The sequence below is a fragment of the Pongo pygmaeus genome, chromosome 12 (assembly GCF_028885625.2).
Source record: "Pongo pygmaeus isolate AG05252 chromosome 12, NHGRI_mPonPyg2-v2.0_pri, whole genome shotgun sequence".
Lineage (NCBI taxonomy): Eukaryota > Metazoa > Chordata > Mammalia > Primates > Hominidae > Pongo > Pongo pygmaeus.
The window spans coordinates 106,050,012-106,069,317 of NC_072385.2; the positions used below are offsets into that span (position 1 = coordinate 106,050,012).

The following is a 19,306-nucleotide window of genomic DNA, read 5'->3' on the forward strand; positions in this document are numbered from 1 at the left end:
AAAAAAAAAAAAAGAAATCTTGCTTCGATTAGGTTCTTGCCTATTTCTCCTATGAACCAGATCTAGAATATAGATACTTAGACCTTATCTCTTCAAGGCGAAGTGGCTACATGTAATAAGACTGGTTCTTGTGACCTTTAAAAATTGTCTCCTTGTTTTATACTTTTATTTACACTGTGTCCTATAGGGTATACCTCTTCAAGTTAATAGAAATTAGACATGTAGATCCTACCACTCATAACTGTGTCTGCTGAAGATCTAAAAGAAAGGAAAACGCCAAAAGTGACACACCAAAAAGAAGCCATTCTTTTCCCTAACTCTGCCACTGTTTTGTTACAGAAACAGGAAATTCACACTTCGGCTGATGGAAGGATTGAAGAAGGAATTGTTAATGAACTTCTAAAGAACTTCCCTGAATCTTTCAGACAAGTACTATGTAAAAGGCATCAATAATGTTCCAGATTAACAAGGTCTTTCACATCATTTTATGAATGTGGGTAGAGGTATTTTTATTTCTTTTTTGAAGCTAATGAAAGTAAATTCCATACATATTAAATGTCATTAAATGCCATGTCACATATTTTTCAGGCAGTTAATCTAGAAAAAGCTAGGACTAGGCCAGGCACTGTGGCTCATGCCTGTAATCCCAGCACTTTGAGAGGCCAAGGTGGGTGGATCACCTGAGGTCAGGAGTTTGAGACCAGCCTAGCCAACATGATGAAACCCTATCTCTACTAAAAATACAAAAAATTAGCCAGGCATGGTGGCGGACGCTGTAGCTACTCAGGAGGCTGAGGCAGGAGAATCGCTTGAACCCAGAAGGCAGAGGTTGCGGTGAGCCAAGATCGCGCCATTGCACTCCAGCCTGGGCAACAAGAGCGAAACTCTGTCACGAAAAAAAAAAAAAAAAATGCTAGGACTAGTGGATTCATTTCAAATTTGTCATCAGATCCCACTATTTGCACTTAAATCTTCAACTAAACATTCAGGAATTTGAGAACACCCAAAAGGGAATCTGTGAAAAAGAAGCAACAAGACTTTATGCTGAAAAACGTAACTGGTTTCTCAGGATACTGATATAAAGAGTAAGAATTTCAGGTTTATATCACTTTACATATACCAGTCACCAGTCACCAGTCCACTAGCCATCAGGCCCCTGTCAGGTCTTCATTACCTCTGAAAAGAATGTCTGTGACATGCTAAAAAAGAAAGATTTATTTCTACGTCCTATATATTCAGGTCAATGAACATTCCTGGTTGATGGGTTGGTTTTATTTTTTTCTCTATTTTTGTTTAGAGAAGGGGTCTAGCTATGTTGCCTAGGCTGGTCTCAAACTCCTGGGCTCAAGTGATCCACCTGTCTCAGCCTCCCGAGTAGCTGGGACTACAAACATGTACCACCGTGCCCAGCTGAGGTTGTTTGGTTTTTGTTTTTTTTTTTTTAATGACAGCTTTACTGAGATGTAATTTACATACCATAAAATCACTGTAAAGTGTGCAATTTGATCATTCTCCATATATTCCCAAAGCTATGCAACCTTCACCACTATCTAATTTTACAACATTATTGTTACTCCAGAAAGAAATCCCTCACTCAAGCAGTCACTTCTGATTCCCCCAGCCTCTGGCACCCACTAATTTACTTTCTGTCTCTATGAATTAGCCTATTCTAGACACGTCACATAAATGGAATCATATACTATGTGACCTTTTGTAATGAGCTTCTCTCACTTAGCACAATGTTTTCAAGGTTCATCATGTTGTACTATGAATCAGTACTTCACTACTTTTTATGGTTAAATAATATTCTATTTTTGATATGCCAGATTTGTTTACCCATTCATCACTTGATGGACATTTGAGTTGTTTTTGCAGGACTTTTGACCTGCAAAAACCTTAGTCATCTAATCTGATTGTTCATTTTATGGATAAAAAATTGAGATCCAGTGACAAAATGGGAACTGCCTCTGGCTACACAGACTTAAGAAATGGACATCTGAAATGCCTTCTTTTCTCCAAGCTCACCCCATTCCAATAAAAGAAGAAAATCCTTAATGTGTTTGTTCCTCGCAGTAAAATGCAAGATAGGCTAGGTCCAGAAGACCTGAGGTGGGAAGGAAAAGAAAATAGGATTAGGCACAATCTTGTTGAACCAAAGGAACTTATGAAAAGACCAACAGTTTTAAACCTTCAAAAACACAGAAAAAAAGAGATGAGCACAATGCAGACATAAAGATGTTATTTTTAATCAAAGAAGGAAAGAAACATGAAAGTGTGGAAATCCTGAAGAGTTACTCTGAAATACCCAGTGATCCATTTGAAAATCTTTTTATTCTCAGACCCAGAAGAAAAATATACTGATTTAAAGATCCCAGAAAGAGGAAATCAAAGTCAAAACCACAAACTGAGAAGAAATGAGCACAGTAAAGGAAGTACATCACTCTACTTTCTGCAGGCCAAAAATTACAGTGAGGGAAACTGGAAAATACCCTCTTGAGATCTGATCTTGATGACTTCAGTTACAGATGGAGTCCATCTAAAGAAAGCATTTTGTAATTTAGGAGGCTCCAATCTGTATCTAGATTGTCTATAATAATGTGGAAATCCAGACTGAATGAATCCTATATACAGTCTCTATTTCAGAATCCCACTTCCTACCACCATTTATAAGCTGGGGAAGTCTGTCTGAGCACCAGGCCTGCTGCTTGACTAAATGGCAAAAATTCTAAACCAGTAAAAAAACAAACAAAAAAAACCTAAAAAGTCACTTTCCAATCCCTGGCTTATCTAAGGATGAGAGTTAATTTATAAATCCTCTAATGTATATAGTTAACTTTTAGAAGAAAAAAAAAAAAGTTAAAACTTTCTTCTTATCAACTCCACCAGAGTTCTTTCTACCAAATCCTCTTGCCTCAACAAAAAAGCAGCTAACCTAACACTAGCAAAATGGCTAGCAAATAGTAAATGCTCCATAAGTATTTGATTAATGAAATTGAAGATAATATCACATGTTTTCAAAAGCATCCTACTATTCCAAAGAAGTGTCTTAGTTTTTTATCTTACCACTAAAGAACGTAAGTCAGTATTCTCATACCCAAGTCTTTAGCTTAGTCAAACAACAGCAAGGTGTGTAGATGGCAAAAGGCAAAAGAGTCTAACAAGGAGAAAGCAGAAAGAGAATCAAGAATACAACATTTCTGCTTTTACTGCTGCTGCCGCCATTGCTAACACCCCTCCAAACCCAGTACTGCATGCTTGTCTCAGAGTCCATCCTGTTACCCAAATGATCCCACAGCAACCTCATGGCACCGCCATGAATGGAGACACACAAGGGCACCATTCACTGTGACAAGATACTGACATGCACATTGCTTTGCCTCCTGCCAGACTACGGGATGCAGAGAGGGTGCAGACCGAGGACCTTGAAAAATCAGTTTCATGTGACATCATGGTAGACATGTGTGAAAAGTACTACCCACAGAGACACTGATATGACCATCACCAGAGATCTTTCACAGAGACCACAACCTCCCTGTCACCTGGGAAGCAATGGCGGACCCAGCTGAGCAACGTGGACCCAGTTGGACACAAGCTGCTGCAGACCCAACTGGGCACAAGCTGCTGGCCCAGTTGCTGGAGCCTAATGAAGAGGACAATATGGTGTGCATCCTCTATGACAAGATGTACGAGAATTTCATGGAGGAGGTGGACACAATAGATAATGAGACCTACCAGTGGAAGAAGGGGAAACTTTGACATACACTAGCCACTAGCCTGAACGCTGGCTCAACTTAATCCCACCTGGAACCAGCCCAACCGCGGTAGGGTTCAAGTGTGTGATGGATCTAACTCTTAGAGAAGAGTTTCTGCAGAGACTAGGCTTCTATCAGCACGTCTGGCTGCCAGACTGGGGCCTGGGGCCCTGGCCCAGTGATTCCAGGTGCACCTAAGCGGAAAGAGATGGGAAATGGCAAAAGGTGGATGCCCTTCCTTGAAAGGAACAACTCTATTACCTGGAATCTAGGCTGCCCCTACCCCAGCCATCATCTTTGTTATCTATACTGACCAGACTAGACAATAGTAGTACAGTGTGTGCCCGAGGAGCCCCACTCATTCTAAAGCTAGCTGCCCCTGCCCAAACCACGGCGGCTTCTTCAGGAGGAGGCCCTGTACCAGGTCAGTGAGATTCCTGGCTGCATCTTTGTCCATATCAACAGCTTCATTTGTGGATGCCATATCCAAGAAGGTACCTTGAGCATGGCCTGTGCAAACGTGCCCTAGTGCCCAATGCCTATGCTTCCCACAAATCTCAGAGTCCAGTGAAATTTCCTCCATCTTAAAAAAAAAAAGGCAACATTTCTAGTAAGAAAGTACTCAAAAATGATGGGGTATGTCAAAAGGACCCAAAGCCACCTGATAGAGCTCCCAATGACAAAAAGCTGGAGCAACTGACCAACAAATTAAATGATAATAATATTTAATTTATAACCCACAGAGGAAAATAAATACCTAAAAATTCATACTGGTATAAGTAAATAACTGAATAAATAAATAACTGAAGGAGAAGGAAGAGTGTTTCTTTATAGTAGAATTCAAATTAATAAATGGGGAGGAATGAGAAAAAGAGAAAAAGCACGCTTAGACAAGCACCAGAGTAGTAAGAGTTATAGGCAAGAATCATCCATGGATGCTGAAATTAATGGACAAAAGGATGATGAGAAACCGGATATTTGCAGTCTCAAAGCATCACTCAGCAAAATACAGTACTTAACTAATTACAAGGAGAAAAATCAGTGAACTTTACAGTGATCACTTAACCAAGTTATCAAAGTTAACTTAGTAGTAAAAAGACATATGGATATCATATATTCCCCGATCTGATGCATTGAGGATGGTACAACAACACATCTGTACTACACTTGGGAAAAAAACATATTTTTCACTCTAATGAAAAGAAAACATTAGATAAACCCATGTGGGTGCACATTTTACAAAATAAGTAGCCAGTACTCTTTAAAAGTGTCAAGGTCATGACAGGCAAAGAAAAATTGAGGAACTGTCACTGTTGGGGAGACTAAGAAGACATTATAATTGGATCCTGGAACAAAAAAAGGCATTAATGGAAAGACTGGCAAAATTCAAATAAGACCTGTAGAACAATTAACAATATTATAACACTGCTAATTTCCTGTAGTATTTTTGTAGCTTTTTTGTAAATCTAAATTTGTTTCAGGAAAAAAAAAATCTGTTTTTTAATGCAACATTTCTAGGTGTGAGATCTTGCTGTTTCAACCCCATTGTGAGAAATGACCCATTTTGGCTAGCTATTATAATTTTCATATTAAGAGAGTTTACCAAATGGTATCAGATTCAGAATATGTTTGTTGCTGGACTGCAGCAAACACAATAAGAAAACAAGCCAATGAATGAAAAACACACTTTTAAAACTCTGACGGCATGCTCTTCACAAAGAAAAAACAGAAAAAAAGACATGAACATTCTAGTCATAAAACAATGGCCCACAACACAAATAAAATAACCTGAAACATAAAATGTCAAGAACTGAACAAAACCAACTGAATCAACATATGATGAGATGATGACTTGGTGGGTTTCTGTGGCAGTCAATTTTTATGAGTCTGGTAAGGAAGGGCTGTCATTAGGTAAAGGTTGAATTGGTTCTGGTACATTGACTGAATTCATTCTGGTACATACCCAGATTTCAAGTCAGTTATCCTCAAACAGTTTGTAGCATCCAGTCCCACTTTTCCATTCCGGACCACGCTAGATATGAAAGGGGAAAGCATTGGAGATATTCGGTTCAAGGCCACTTCTGGGGACATTTTAACTTGACTTGTAAATCACCACTGAAAGCAGAAGGAAAGAATAATGATCAGGGCTTACAAATGGACTAGCTACAACACGCTGCCTAAAAACTGGACAGCATACAGCAGTTCCTCTTGCATAAATAAATAATTCATTTCCTATCTCTAGCGCAGCCTCTTCCAGTGATCCTCCAGAAGAAACCACCTCACTGCTGCTCAGCTACTCAGGACTGGGACTACATCACTGCTTTTCAGGAACAGAAGGAACTCCTGAAATACAATTCCCTCTTCCTTCCCAAAGCTGATTTCTACACTGCCACACTCTACTCAAAGTGGTCCCACTCTCACAACTGACTCGTTCTACTTTAGTTGAGTCCAAGGAGCCCTTGCTAACAATCCTCTATCCCAACACAAAAACACACACATCACTCAGTTAGCAATCTCTCCCTATGTGTCCCCACAAGGAGTAAAAACTTGATGGATAATACCATATAAAACTCTACAACAGGCTGACCTGCTTGAAGCTATTACTTACTAGAAATTATTTACTGCTGATATATCTTTCTTTTTTTTCTTTTTTTGAGACAGAGTCTCACTCTGTTGCCAGGCTGGAGTGCAGTGGCGCAATCTCGGCTCACTGCAAACTCCGCCTCCCGGGTTCAAGTGATTCTCCTGCTTCAGCCTTCCGAGTAGCTGGGACTACAGGCACATGCCACCACGCCCAGCTAATTTTTGTTATTTTTAGTAGAGACGAGGTTTCACCAGGTTGGCCAGGATGGTCTCGATCTCTTGACCTCGTGATCCACCCGCCATGGCCTCCCAAAGTGCTGGGATTACAGGCGTGAGCCACCGCGCCCGGCCTACTGCTGATACACCTTTCTTAATACCTTTCTGTCCACAGTGTAGTATAACTACCTGCTTACATGATCTCTTCCCTGCAGGGTCTATGTTTTGAATCCCCAGGGTTTAACAGAAATACCTGGCACATGCTAAACACTCAATAAACATTTTTTAATAAATAAATGAGTAAGGGGACAAAAGTTAGAGAAATATTTCAGTATGGAGAGAAGATAATGTGCCCCCTCCCCAAAATTTGGTAGGGGAATAGATATAACAAAATCCAAGGGATAGATATAACAAAAATCTACTTGACAATTAAATTATGAAAACATACACCTATGCAGCTATCAAGCAACACAGACTAACATGGATCTTAAGGTATTTGACTTTAAGGCACTAAGTCCTTACACTTAAAACCACAAAAGTAGAACCAATACATCATATCTAAATTATCTGGAAACTCATAGGGCTGGGGGAGGGAGTACACGAATTCTTCTTAATAGATTTCTAAATGAAAGCCTCTTCCTTCAGAGGAATAAGTCGATTCAAATGATCGTTTCCTTCCTCAATTTTAAAGAATAATGCCACATCAAAAGAAAATTAATTTCCAGCAAGTTACCAGTAAATGATGCTCTGGTTCTAGTTTTCATACATTATACCACATGAAAACTTACAAGTCCTTGCTAAAATAAATGTTGAAAAGTAGAACCTGTTTATTATTTCAGATAGTAAAAATAAATTTATTTCCTAATTTGATAGCTCAAAAAATAATAACACTTTGACCCCATATAGTGATGACAACCAGAAGTATCTTCGAGATTAACACCTTTATATTCATAATTCAGTTCTAAAATCATCCTTTTTGTAAATATAAAACAAGCTCTTCTTCTGACCACTTAACAGATGACCGCCCCCCGGCTATTCTCTCATTTCAAAGTAAGACTAAACTTCTAACACTGTACTACCAATCATAAAAATCATGTACTTTTTTAAACATTTTATCACTTACAAGGAGTGTCCATATATATTACTGCAGTTGATCTTCACAAGCCTGAGGTAGTAAAGAATTTTAATTCCCAGTTTGCAGATAATATGGGTAATTATTATAATGTGATTCTCAACAGTATACTAATCCACATCATAATTTTGAAGCCTATTTTTTTCTATTCGCCAACATTTCCACCTTCATGTCTATGTCACAATTCTTGAAGGGATGCTTATCAAAGTCATATGCTAAGTACAAATATACCTGTCTTATAAAAAAGCAAAAGGGTCTCACCTATATTACAGAATTGTTCTTCTGTGTTTTTCCCCACAGTACCTATTATTACTTTATCTCTTGCTTCCACAAAAGAAGGAAACAGAACCAACATATTCTAGACATCTATCTACCCATTATCAGGCATTATATTACTCATCTCTATCTGTAATTTCATTTACATCCCCCCAACTCTTCCCTGAGAACAATAATTGTTCCCATTTGACAAGTGGAAGCTAAAGAAACTTGACAAATAGAAAATTAAAGCTCAGCAAAATAAAGTAACTTGTTGAATGTTGGAAGCTGGAGGATCAGAATCCGAATCCGGATTCTCCAAGTCCACTATACGCATCTTTCTCTCAAATAAACATTGATAACTTCTATCACCAAAGAGAAAAGCATCAAGGTGATTTTGTAAAGCGTATATCTTATAAAATGTGAACAGACAAAAAGTAACAAATTTAAACAAATGATTGCTTTACCACTAGAAACAAACTGGACTATTGCTGGCCTACTGCTGAACCTGGTCTGAGTGATTCACTAGTCAAATGTTAAAGGGAACAACCTTGCTCTAGAAGCCAAACCATACTAAGTGACAACGATACATTCTAATTCAGCAACGGTCGAGACTTTAGGATGACACCTTAGGGAATGAATTCTCTTTATTTCCAGGGCAGCCATAATACTATTTTTTGACAGTGCAAGGTTTCACGCAGTATTAAAATCTATTTCAACCACGAGGAGGTGTGACTTCTCTAAAAAAAAAAAAAAGGCGGGGGGTGGGGAGTGGAATACAATGACTCCAAAATCAGAGGTCACTTAGCCAAAAACACTGGTCCTTTGGTGCAGTGAACCGGGTACATGGACAGGGAGTCACCACCGGTAGTAACTCTTACGCATGGCAGCACTATAATACACCCCAGATATACAAATATTTACGGTGGTCAGAGTCCCCTGAATGCTACTCCTGCAATTTGTATTTCCTGATTTTGACGTATTGCAAAAGGAAAATGCAAAATTACAATTTTTGCAAGGGTCTGCTACCCCAAAATAAAGTTACAAAAGGTCCTTTGATGAGAGGACTGGGGATTACAAAGACGTCTAAAGCACCATCCAGGTTCTTGCAATTAAAATGAGATGACAAACACGGAAACATGTGCCCTGCTGACGTCATGGAACGGAAAGGGGTGGCATCCTGCTGCGTCACGTCGACGTCATACAGCGCACGAGGGAAGTTACACTGGGGAAGCAATTTCCCCCAAGGGGCAACATTCGAGAAAAACAAGTTAGCTCAGACCCGAAGAATGACCACCCCACTCTAGGGGACGTCTTAAAAAGGGACACTCTCCCCTCTTCCAAACTGTATGATTCCCCTCATCAGGCAACAAGGAACTAATACTCGGGGTTTACAGGGACCAGGGGATGGGCCAGATATGGAGAAAGAGACGTCTCTGGCCTTGGGGCTCGTTCTTGAGGGAATCAGCGTGATGGGGATGAGAAGGGCATCTTTGGAACGGGGGCCTTCCCCATAGGAAGAGGAGGCGAGTCCCCTGGCCATATTTAAACCACAGTTCTCCACGCCACCTGTGCGATTCGGGATCCAACCTCCCCGCACCAGCCCCAGTCCAGGTACCTGGAACTTAGTCCGATCGGTAACCGGCGACTACGTGGGGTACAGGTACCCGAGCGCGCCCCCGACCGACGCACCGACCTGCGCGCGCGCCGCGGGCAGGATGCGTGCGCACTCCCCGGACGTCCCGCCCCGCCCCCTCTGCGGCCCCGGAGCCGGGCAGCGTGCGCGCCCCCGCGCCGCGCCGAGCCGGGCGCTCGGAAAGGCGTCCCCGTGGTGCCTGACAGTTCCTTCCTCAGCGCCTGCCCTGTGAGTGGGGAGGAGCGCGGAGTCTCGCCATATCAGGAGGGCCCTGTTACGTGAGGCTGTGCACGGAGACTATTCCAGGAAGAAGAGGGGACACTTGGTGGGCGGGGTGATTTCGGGCAGTCAGGTGGGCGACCCGCGTAGGCGTCTGAAAGGCCCGCGTCGTTAGGGAGGGCAGGAGTGGCGTCTCTGGTTACGGGGTCGGGCAAAGGGCAGAGGTCACCGTCCAGGTTGGACAGCAGCACCTTTGAGCGATGGCGGCGTCTGGGGAACCCCGGCGGCAGTGGCAAGAGGAGGTGGTGGCGGTGGTAGTGGTGGGCTCCTGCATGACCGACCTGGTCAGGTTAGTCCGGGGCCAGTTACTCAGTCTGCGGCTCGGGGGAGGAGGGGTGCCGTGCGCTGTGCGCCCAGTGGAGCTCTTGGGCGCTGGGTCTCCAGGGATAGACAGTGCTAGCTTTGGGTATGAGCTGCAGGTTTTCGAAGCCCTCAGCCTGTCTTCCTGGCATGAAAGAATTTGAGTCTGTAAAGGTAAATCTCAGGGGAGGGGACGTAAGAGGCCAGGGTTTAGTGAAAGCTCTAATATTACTCAAAGCGCTCCCCAAAGACCTGCCCTCCAAAGACTTGCGCCTCCAAAGACCTTTCTTGGCCCGGCTGCTGAGCCTTTCCCCAAACGAGCCAGGGAACTTTGCCCACGTCATTTTACCTCCGAGAATGTGCCTACCTCACAGGGTTGTTGTGAGGACTAAATGAAGTAAAGTGTTTTGTCAAGCGTAACATTATCCAAATTGGGTATTATTCGTCTGAGGTTATTGTATAAAATAATGAGTTGAGCAGAAATCAAAAAGACTGTCACCTTCCACCGTGTTGATTGTCGGCATTACTGCAGTATTTTATATTTACAGCGTATTTTTCAGCAAGCCAAGTATGAATCAAAATAAAAACATAAACACAGTATTTACAACCTCTAAAAACTATGATCAAATTATGATAGAAAATATGCCAAATGAAAATTGTTGAGTTAGGTCAGTAAGATTGAGTAGACAGGTCCTTCTGATTTTTCTTTTTTTTTAATTAAGGTAGCTTTTCTGATTATAAAAGTAATGTACGTTCATTGTAAAAGTAGTAATAAATTCAGATATTCCAAGAAAATCCTACCACTCCAATTACTGCAGTTCAGTCTTTTGATGAATATCTTTTCAGATGTAATGCTACTTTATGTTATAAAAATGATCAGGTATACTACAATAACACCTCATTCGTCCTGAAATGTTGCTTTTCCAAAGGGTAATAGAGAACGTGGAACTAAACAAAAAGGCTTTGGGGCAATCAAAATAAGTCACCAAATTGCTGCACCAAACCACCTGTATTGTACTCAGAAAATAGGTCTAGGGTCTTCATGTAACCAATTTAACCTTACCTTAAAATATTTATAAGCTGTGTTACCAAATTTCCACTGAGATTAGAAAGGTGGGAGTTAGAGGAGAGACTGCTAGAGGCAGTTATAGTGACTGACGAAAACTTGAGGGTGAGTAGGAGACTGTGTAACAAGAAGCAGCAACAAAAGAATTTTAAATACCAGTGACCTTTATTTTTCCACAAATATTAGAACTATTCTGTCAGACACTGTGCCAAGATAAAAATACTTTCCTTTGGTGACAGAGCATAAAATTGAATCTAGTTGGAGACATTTGTTGAAGAGGCCTGTACATCTTTTTCTAGAGCAAGAGTAAGTAAACTTTTCTGTAAAGGGCCAGATAGTAAATATTTTAGGCTTTGCAAGCCATATATGGTCAAGGTCACATTTTTTTTAACAACATTTTTTAAATGTAAAAACCATTCTTACCTCCCAAGCCTTACAAGAACATCCTGCAGGCCATAGTTTGCAGACACCTGTGTAGAAAGAACATCACTGTGTTTGCAACACAATATAGCAATTGATTTTACTGGTGATGACTCTTCAAGAAAAGGTTATATGGTACTTATTAAATTTTGTATAAAAATAGAGCATGTATTTCACTTTAGAAAAAGTTTCATCAAAAATTCATAAAGTTGAGTTACATAAAGGAATAAACCTTCAGTAAACCTTCATCTAAAATGATTCATTCCATGGGAAATCCACCTAGCTAAATGTTTACCATGATTTTATGTGTGAAGTGGCAGAAGAGTAAGAAAACTAAAGTGGACCGGGCGCAGTGGCTCATACCTGTAATCCCAGCACTTTGGGAGGCCAAGGTGGGCAGATACCTGAGGTGAGGAGTTTGAGACCAGCCCAGCAAACATGGTGAAACCCCATCTCTACTAAAAATACAAGAATTAGCTGGGCATGGTAGCTGGCGCCTGTGATTCCAGCTACTCAGGAGGCTGAGGCAGGAGAATTGCTTGAACCTGGGAGGTGGAGGTAGCAGTGAGCCGAGATCGCACCATTGCACTCCGGCTATGGTGACAAGAGCAAAACTCCGTCTCAAAAAAAAAAAAAAAAGAAAGAAAATTAAATTTTCTCATACATCCTACCTGAATAAAAATGTCAGGGTTAAAATTCAGAGCTACTTCCTTGTTACCAAACTGAGAGCTTTCTGTGAAGCTTGACCATCAGATACTAAAAATAACTATAGTACTTTGTGGGGTGGGGTAGGGGAGTGGTGTCAAAGGCCCATTTTAGTGTCCGTCAGGGTTTTAAAATCTTACTTCAGAGCTAGAAAAATTTGGAAATTATTTATTCTAGTCCTTCAGTTTTTAGATAAATAAACTGAAGCCCAGAGAAGACTTTCTCCTCTTGGCCATATTCTTTCCTTCATAAAATATCCAAGTTTCTTCTCTTCACATGAATCAGTAAAAATTTTACTAACGATTAGCAAAATCATTAGTAAAAAATTTACTAATGATTAGTAAAATAGTTAGTAAAATCATCAGTAAAAAATCATTAGTAAAATCATTAGTAAAAATTTTATTCCCGTATAGACTCTCTCTGCTAATTCCCACAGGTTTTCAACAAACTTTTCATGATCTCTCATTACTTATGACACTGAAGATCTTTACAGAAATCTGAGTATAGGATTTTCATTTAAAACCCTGCATCTGTGATAAACTTGGGTGCAACTTTTCTAGTTACAGTTAGTATCATGATTATATTAGTTATCTACTGCTGCTGTAACAAATTACCAAACTTAATAATTAAGTAACGCAAGTTTATTTTTTTACAGTTCTGGAGGTCAGAAGTCTGATACAGGTCTCACTGGGCTAAAATCAAGGTGTCAGCAGGGCTGAGCTCCATTCTGGAGACTCTAGAGGAGGATCTGTTTTCTTTCCTTTTCCACCTTCCAGAGGCTGCCCACATCCTTGGCTCATCGTGGCCCCTTCCTCCATCTTCAAAGCCAGCAATGGTTGTTCAGGTCTTTCTCACATCACCTCACTCTGACCCCCAGTCTTCTGGCTCCCTCTTCTACATTATAAGAACTCTTTTGATTACATTAGGCACAACCAGATAATTCAAAATAATCTCTTTATTTTATGGTGGCTTATTAGGAACCTTAATTTCCCCTTGCCATGTAACAACATATTCACAAATTCTGGGGATTTGGATGTGGACATCCTTTGGGAGAGGAGAGCAGAGAGTATGTTATTTTTGCTACCACAGTGGTTAAACTTGAAGTAAAAAATCCTACAATACTTAGTTCTCAGAGACTCTTTGAAGCCTATCATTCTGTCCTCACATTTCACAAGTGAGATAAGGAAGAGAGCTTCAATGACTTACTCCAAATCACACAGCCAGTAAGTGGCATAGTAAAGGCTACTACCCAGGTCTCCCAATCCTTACCTTTCTTTTTTATTTTTTTAAATATATATTTTCTATTTTTTATTTTGTTAAAGATGGGTTCTCGCTATATTACCCAGGCTGGTCTCGAACTCCTGGGCTCAAGCAATCCTCCTACTTGGTGTCCCAAAGTGCTGGGGTTACAGGCGTGAGCCACCGTGCCTGGCCCCAATTCTTACATTTCCACTATATTATTCTACCTCTAACTCTGACTAGTGTTTATTGCCCTTTTCATCTACGGTACATTTGATAGCTTGTAGTCTGTACATTCATTGTTAACTTTATAAACTGATAAGGAATAACAACTAAGGATTTATAATTTTCAAGTCTAAAGATAGTATCTTTATTACTGTGCCTCATTCCTAAATTTAACTGTAACTAGCCTGGACACCCATGCCTATTCTTTAGTATCACTTCAGAAATAAAACTGCTTCAATAACTAAGCCCTTTTGGATGGCATCCAAGCCCAACTTACTTTATATATTACATTACTGTGTGCCAGACACTGCTAATTCAATCAATGAATAACCTTTTTTTTCATTTCTAATTTCAGTCAGCTATGAATAGTAAGTCCTATGTAGTAATAATTTTTAAAAATCATTAGCTCATACAGCATGGCAAACAATTGAAATTATTTAATACTCACATATTTTTCTCATTATCCTCTTCCTTCTTGAACACTCATCTCTAAAGTTACACATTACAAAGATACAAGAAATCAACCCTGGTCTTATGGGGTATAAAGTCAAAAGATTTTCCAAAGACAGATTTCCACAAAAAAAACAACAATGTGTGAATATTTTTAGATGTTAGGCTTATAGGCCTTTGTTAATCATGTTTTCATTAGTAATCCTTATTTTTTATGACCTGTATCACCCATTTTTTTAATTATTCATTCAAGAAATATTTATTGAATTTATACTATGTGCCAGGCACTTCCTGATGTGCAGAGGATACAGCAGTGAAAACACAGACAAAAATCCCTGCCTCATGAAGTTTACATTCTAGTAAGACAGTATCAGTAGAAATAAGTTAATTACATAGTATGTTAGATAAAAGCTAAGGAGAAAAATTAAACATGTAAGGAGGGATGGGAATAGGAAGTTTAGATTACTGGCTTCAGAAAGCCTCACTGAAAAGGTCATTTAGAGTAAAGACCTAAAGGAGCAAAGAAAACAAGTCATAATCTGAGGGAAGAGCATTCCAGGCAGAAGGAATAGCATACTCAAAGGCCCTATTCAGTGAAGAACATGGAGTCCAGTATGGATGAAGAAGAAAAAAAGAGTCAGGAGACAGCAATCAGTGATTAAAGGACATTGAGTCATACTCTGGATGAGATGAAAAGCTAGTGGAGGATTTGAGCAGGGGAGTGACATAATCTTATTTTGATTATAATAGGATCTCTCCAAGGGCTATATGAGAATAAATAGCATGAAGGAGAAGGCAAATACAGAAGTAGGGAGACAAATTCAGAGTCAATCCCAACAATCTAGGCAAGAAATGATGGTAGCTTGAAAGCAGTGCAAGTGGAGAGAAAGCATCTTTCGATTATATTTTTGGGGTAGAGTTGACAGGATTAGAGGAAGTTGACCTCTACAAAAATGCAGAAGATTGTATGCAGAGAAAGTTGGGTGGGAGAGGGCAGTATCAGGAGCACAGAGTAGACATGGGAGGGTTGAGGTACCTACTAGACATCCAATTGAGGAGGTCAAGAAGATAGATACAAGAGTTTAGAGTTCAAAGAAGAGGTCCAACCCAGAGATATAAATTTCAGAGTCATCAGTGTATCGATGGTATTTAAAGCCATGAGGCTGGATGAGATCACTGAGGGTCTGATCTCCTAGGGCACTACAACATTTAAAGGATAAATTTTTAATAAAATTGACTTCGTGTCTCTCTTCAAGTCTCTCTGCAGTCCTAAAACTTGCTTTGAGACAAGCTTAACACAAACCTATGTTTATATTTCCATGGCAATAGACTCTGATGTCAACTAAAATTCTGTGTTATCTGTTTACATGCTGCCAATTAAAAGTGATGGCTTGAGAGATAAGACTCGTGTTCACCCAAGCATCTAAACTTAATCCTGCCAAATCAGGAAATGAGTGCCTAATTTTCAAAAGGTTTAATTGGATAGTGGAATAAGTGAATTTAGAAGCTTTTAGATCCAAAGCGGATGAAGCATTGGACCTAGATTACTTAAAAAAAAAAAAAAAAAAAGTTATGGTCAGGCACAGTGGTGGCTCAAGCCTATAATCCCAGCACTTTGGGAAGCCAAGGCGGGTGGATCGCTTGAGCTCAGGAGTTAAGACCAGCCTGGGCAACATGGCAAAACCCCATCTCTGCAAAAAATACACAAATTAGCTGGGCATAGTGGTGTGATCCTGTAGTCAGTCCCAGCTACTGGGGGGCTGAGGTGGGAGGATCGCTGAAGACCTGGAGTTTGAGGCTGCAGTGAGCCTTGATTGTACACTATACTCCAGCCTGGACAACAGAGTGAGACCCTGTTAAACATAAAAAAAAAAAAGAGAGAATTTTTTTTTATGTTTTTTTTGATAGGTTTTACAAACCTATCAAAGTTTGTATTTGTTTGACATAATACAGTACTTTCTAACTGGGACACAGGTTAGAGAGTCAAGAAGCCTCTTGGCTTGTCATATTTAGAACAGAGAAATCTCTTTTATAGTCACATTTTCAGAAACTAAAAAAGGAATATTGATCCAAAAAGTATCATGCTTTCCCAGTATTCAAGGAATATAATATCCTTCATTATTCTTTCTGCTTCTTAAATTGGTCTGAAAAGTTGCTTATCAGTTACCAATCATGTATTAAATTAGTATTTTGTTAAACATAGTTGTGTCAACTGTATTCCCTAATATCAAAAGTAATCATTCATGGGAAATTTGCTATGTCCCTTTAATGAAAATATTCATTAAAAAATTATGGCTGGGTGCATTGGCTCATGCCTGTAATCCCAGCACTTTGGGAGGCAGATGTGGGAGGATTGTATGAACCCAGGAGTTTGAGACCAGCCTAGGTAACAGGGTGATGAGACTGTATCTCTTAAAAAAAAAAAAAAATCCATATGACAAAGAAAGAGCACCTACTGTGTACTATTACAAAGCAGTCCCTTTAGCAATCCATTCCTTTGCCAGCTCTCTGTGCCTTAGGCTTTTCATGTCTGTAATCTAAGGAGAAGAAAGTAAGGTGGACTTTGTGATGAGTTTTGCTCTCGTATTTTGATGACTTGTTTATAATATTGAAATACTTATAGTGTGCTAAACACTAAGAATACTGCAGTTAGGAGGCCGGGCACGGTGGTTCACACCTGTAATTCCAACACTTTGGGAGGCCGAGGCGGGCAGATCACGAGGTCAGGAGATCAAGACCATCCTGGCTAATACGGTGAAACCCCATCTCTACTAAAAATGCAAACAACTAGCTGGGCGTGGTGGCGGACGCCTATAGTCCCAGCTACTCGGGAGGCTGAGGCAGGAGAATGGCGTGAACTGGGGAGGCGGAGCTTGCAGTGAGCTGAGATCGTGCCACTGCACTCCAGCCTGGGTGACAGAGCCAGACTCCGTCTCAAAAAAAAAAAAAAAAAAGAATACTGCAGTTAGGAAAACATGGTTACTGCTTGTCTTGTCTTAGTCCGTTTTGTGCTGCCATAACAGAATACCTAAGACTGGGTAATTTATCTTTTTTCACTTTTATTTTAAGTTCAGAGGTACATGTGCAGGTTTGTTATATAGGTAAACTCATGTCATGCGGGTTTGTTGTACCCAGGCATTATTTTTTTTTTTGTCACCCAGGTATTAAGCCTAGTTCTCATTAGTTATTTTTCCTGATCCTCTTCCCTCCTTTCACCCTCCACCCTCAGGTAGACCCCAGTGTGTGTTGTTCACTTCTGTGTGTCCAGGTGTTCTCATCATTTAGCTCCCACTTATAAGTAAGAACATGCAGTATTTAGCTTTCTATACCTGTGTTAGTGTGCTAAGGATAATGGCCTCCAGCTCCATCCATGTTCTGGCAAAGTACATGATCTCGTTCTTTTTAACAACTGTGTAGTATTCCATAGTGTATATGTACCACGTTTTCTTTATCCAGTCTACCATTGATGGGCATTTAGGTTGATTCCATGTCTTTGCTATTGTGAATAGTGCTGTAATGAACATACACATGCATGTGTCTTTGTTACAGAATGATTTGTATTCCTGTGAGTATATACCCAGTAATGGGATTGCTGGGTCGAATGGTAATTCTGTTTTTAGCTTCTGAAGGAATTGCAACCCTGATTTCCACAATGGTTGAACTAATTTACACTCCCACCAACAGTGTATAAGCATTCCTTTTTCTCCACAGCCTTGCCAGCATCTGTTAATTTTTGACTGTTTAGTAATAGTCATTCTGACTGGTATGAGATGGTATCTCATTGTGGTTTTGATTTGTATTTCTCTAATGATCAGTGATGTTGAGCTTTTTTTGATATGCTTATTGCAAATAAAATAAAATGTATGTCTTCTTTTGAAAAGTGTTTGTTCATGTTCTTTGCCCACTTTTTAATGGGGTTGTCTTTTTCTTGTAGATTTAAGTTCCTTTTAGGTGCTGGATATTAGACCTTTGTCAGATGCATAGTTTGCAAAAATTTTCTCCCATTCTGTAGGTTGTCTGTTTACTCAATAGTTTCTTCTACTGTACAGAAGCTTTTAGTTTTCTTCAGTTTAATTAGACCTCATTTGTCAATTTTTGCTTTGGTTGCAATTGCTTTTGGCATTTTGCCATGAAATTTTTGCCTGTGCTATGTCCAGAGTGGTATTGCCTAGGTTGTCTTCCAGGGTTTTTATAGTTTTAGGTTTTACATTCGTCTTTAATTCATCTTGAGTCGATTTTTGTAAATGGTGTAAGAAAGGGGTCCAGTTTCAGTCTTCTGCACGTGGCTAGCCAGTTATTCCAGCACCATTTATTGAATAGGGAGTCCTTTTTCCATTGCTTGTTTTTATCCGTTTTGTCAAAGATCAGATGGTTGTAGGTATGTGGCCTTATTTTGGGGGCTCTTTATTCTGTTCTATTGGTCTATATGTCTGTGTTTGTACCAGTACCATGCTGTTTTGGTTACTGTAGCCCTGAAGTATAGTTTGAAGTCAGGTAGTGTGATGCCTCCAGCTTTCTTTTTCCTTAGGATTGCCTTGGCTATTCAGGCTCTTTTTTGGTTCCATATGAATTTTTATTTTATTTTATTTTATTTATTTATTTATTTTGAGACAGAGTCTCACTCTGTCACCCAGGCTGGAGTGTAGTGGCACAGTCTTGGCTCACTGCAACCTCTGCCTCCCAGATTCAAGCAATTCTCCTGCCTCAGCCTCCCAAGTAACTGGGACTACAGGCCCACACTGCCACGGCTGGCTAACTTTTGTATTTTTAGTAGAGATGGGGTATCTCCATGTTGACCAGGCTGGTCTCAAACTCTTGACCTCAGGTGATTTGCCAGTCTCGACCTCCCAAAGTGCTGGGATTGCAGAGGTGAGCCACTGCGCCCGGCCTTATTTTTCTTGAGACAGGATCTTGTTCTTTCCCCCAGGCTGGAGTGCAGCAGTGTGATCATGGCTTACTGTAGCCTCAACTTCCAGGCTCCAGCAATCCCATGACCTTAACCTCCCAAGTAGCTGGAACTGCAGGCACACACCAGCATGCCCAGCCAA

General features: G+C 40.2%; 2 protein-coding genes across 12 annotated transcripts in view; one reads left to right on the forward strand and one right to left on the reverse strand.

Annotated features, from left to right (window-relative positions):
* Nucleotides 1–19,306, reverse strand: part of BABAM2 (BRISC and BRCA1 A complex member 2) — a 544,147-nt gene that overhangs the window by 442,174 nt on the left and 82,667 nt on the right. For 4 of the 6 annotated variants that reach the window (XM_054474868.2, XM_063649426.1, XM_054474867.2 and 1 more), the window contains exons 1-2: nt 9,557–9,684; nt 5,716–5,867 (exon numbers count right to left, since the gene is read on the reverse strand). In XM_054474868.2, the coding sequence (XP_054330843.1) occupies nt 5,716–5,843 (128 nt within the window). In that variant the 5' untranslated portion in view covers nt 5,844–5,867; nt 9,557–9,684. Of the gene's footprint in view, nt 1–5,715; nt 5,868–9,556; nt 9,685–11,642; nt 11,690–14,256; nt 14,376–19,306 lie in introns of those variants that run through there. The other 2 variants (XM_063649425.1, XM_063649424.1) reach the window with 2 other exon arrangements.
* RBKS (ribokinase) overlaps nt 9,725–19,306 on the forward strand; it is a 116,447-nt gene continuing 106,865 nt past the window's right edge. For 3 of the 6 annotated variants that reach the window (XR_008500535.2, XR_008500536.2, XM_054474873.2), the window contains exon 1: nt 9,814–10,142. Coding sequence is in view for 3 of the 6 variants with exons in the window: in XM_054474873.2 (XP_054330848.1) it covers nt 10,054–10,142 (89 nt within the window). In the remaining 3 variants the exon portion in view is untranslated. Of the gene's footprint in view, nt 10,143–19,306 lie in introns of all 6 variants that reach the window. The other 3 variants (XM_054474872.2, XR_010123261.1, XM_054474871.2) reach the window with 3 other exon arrangements.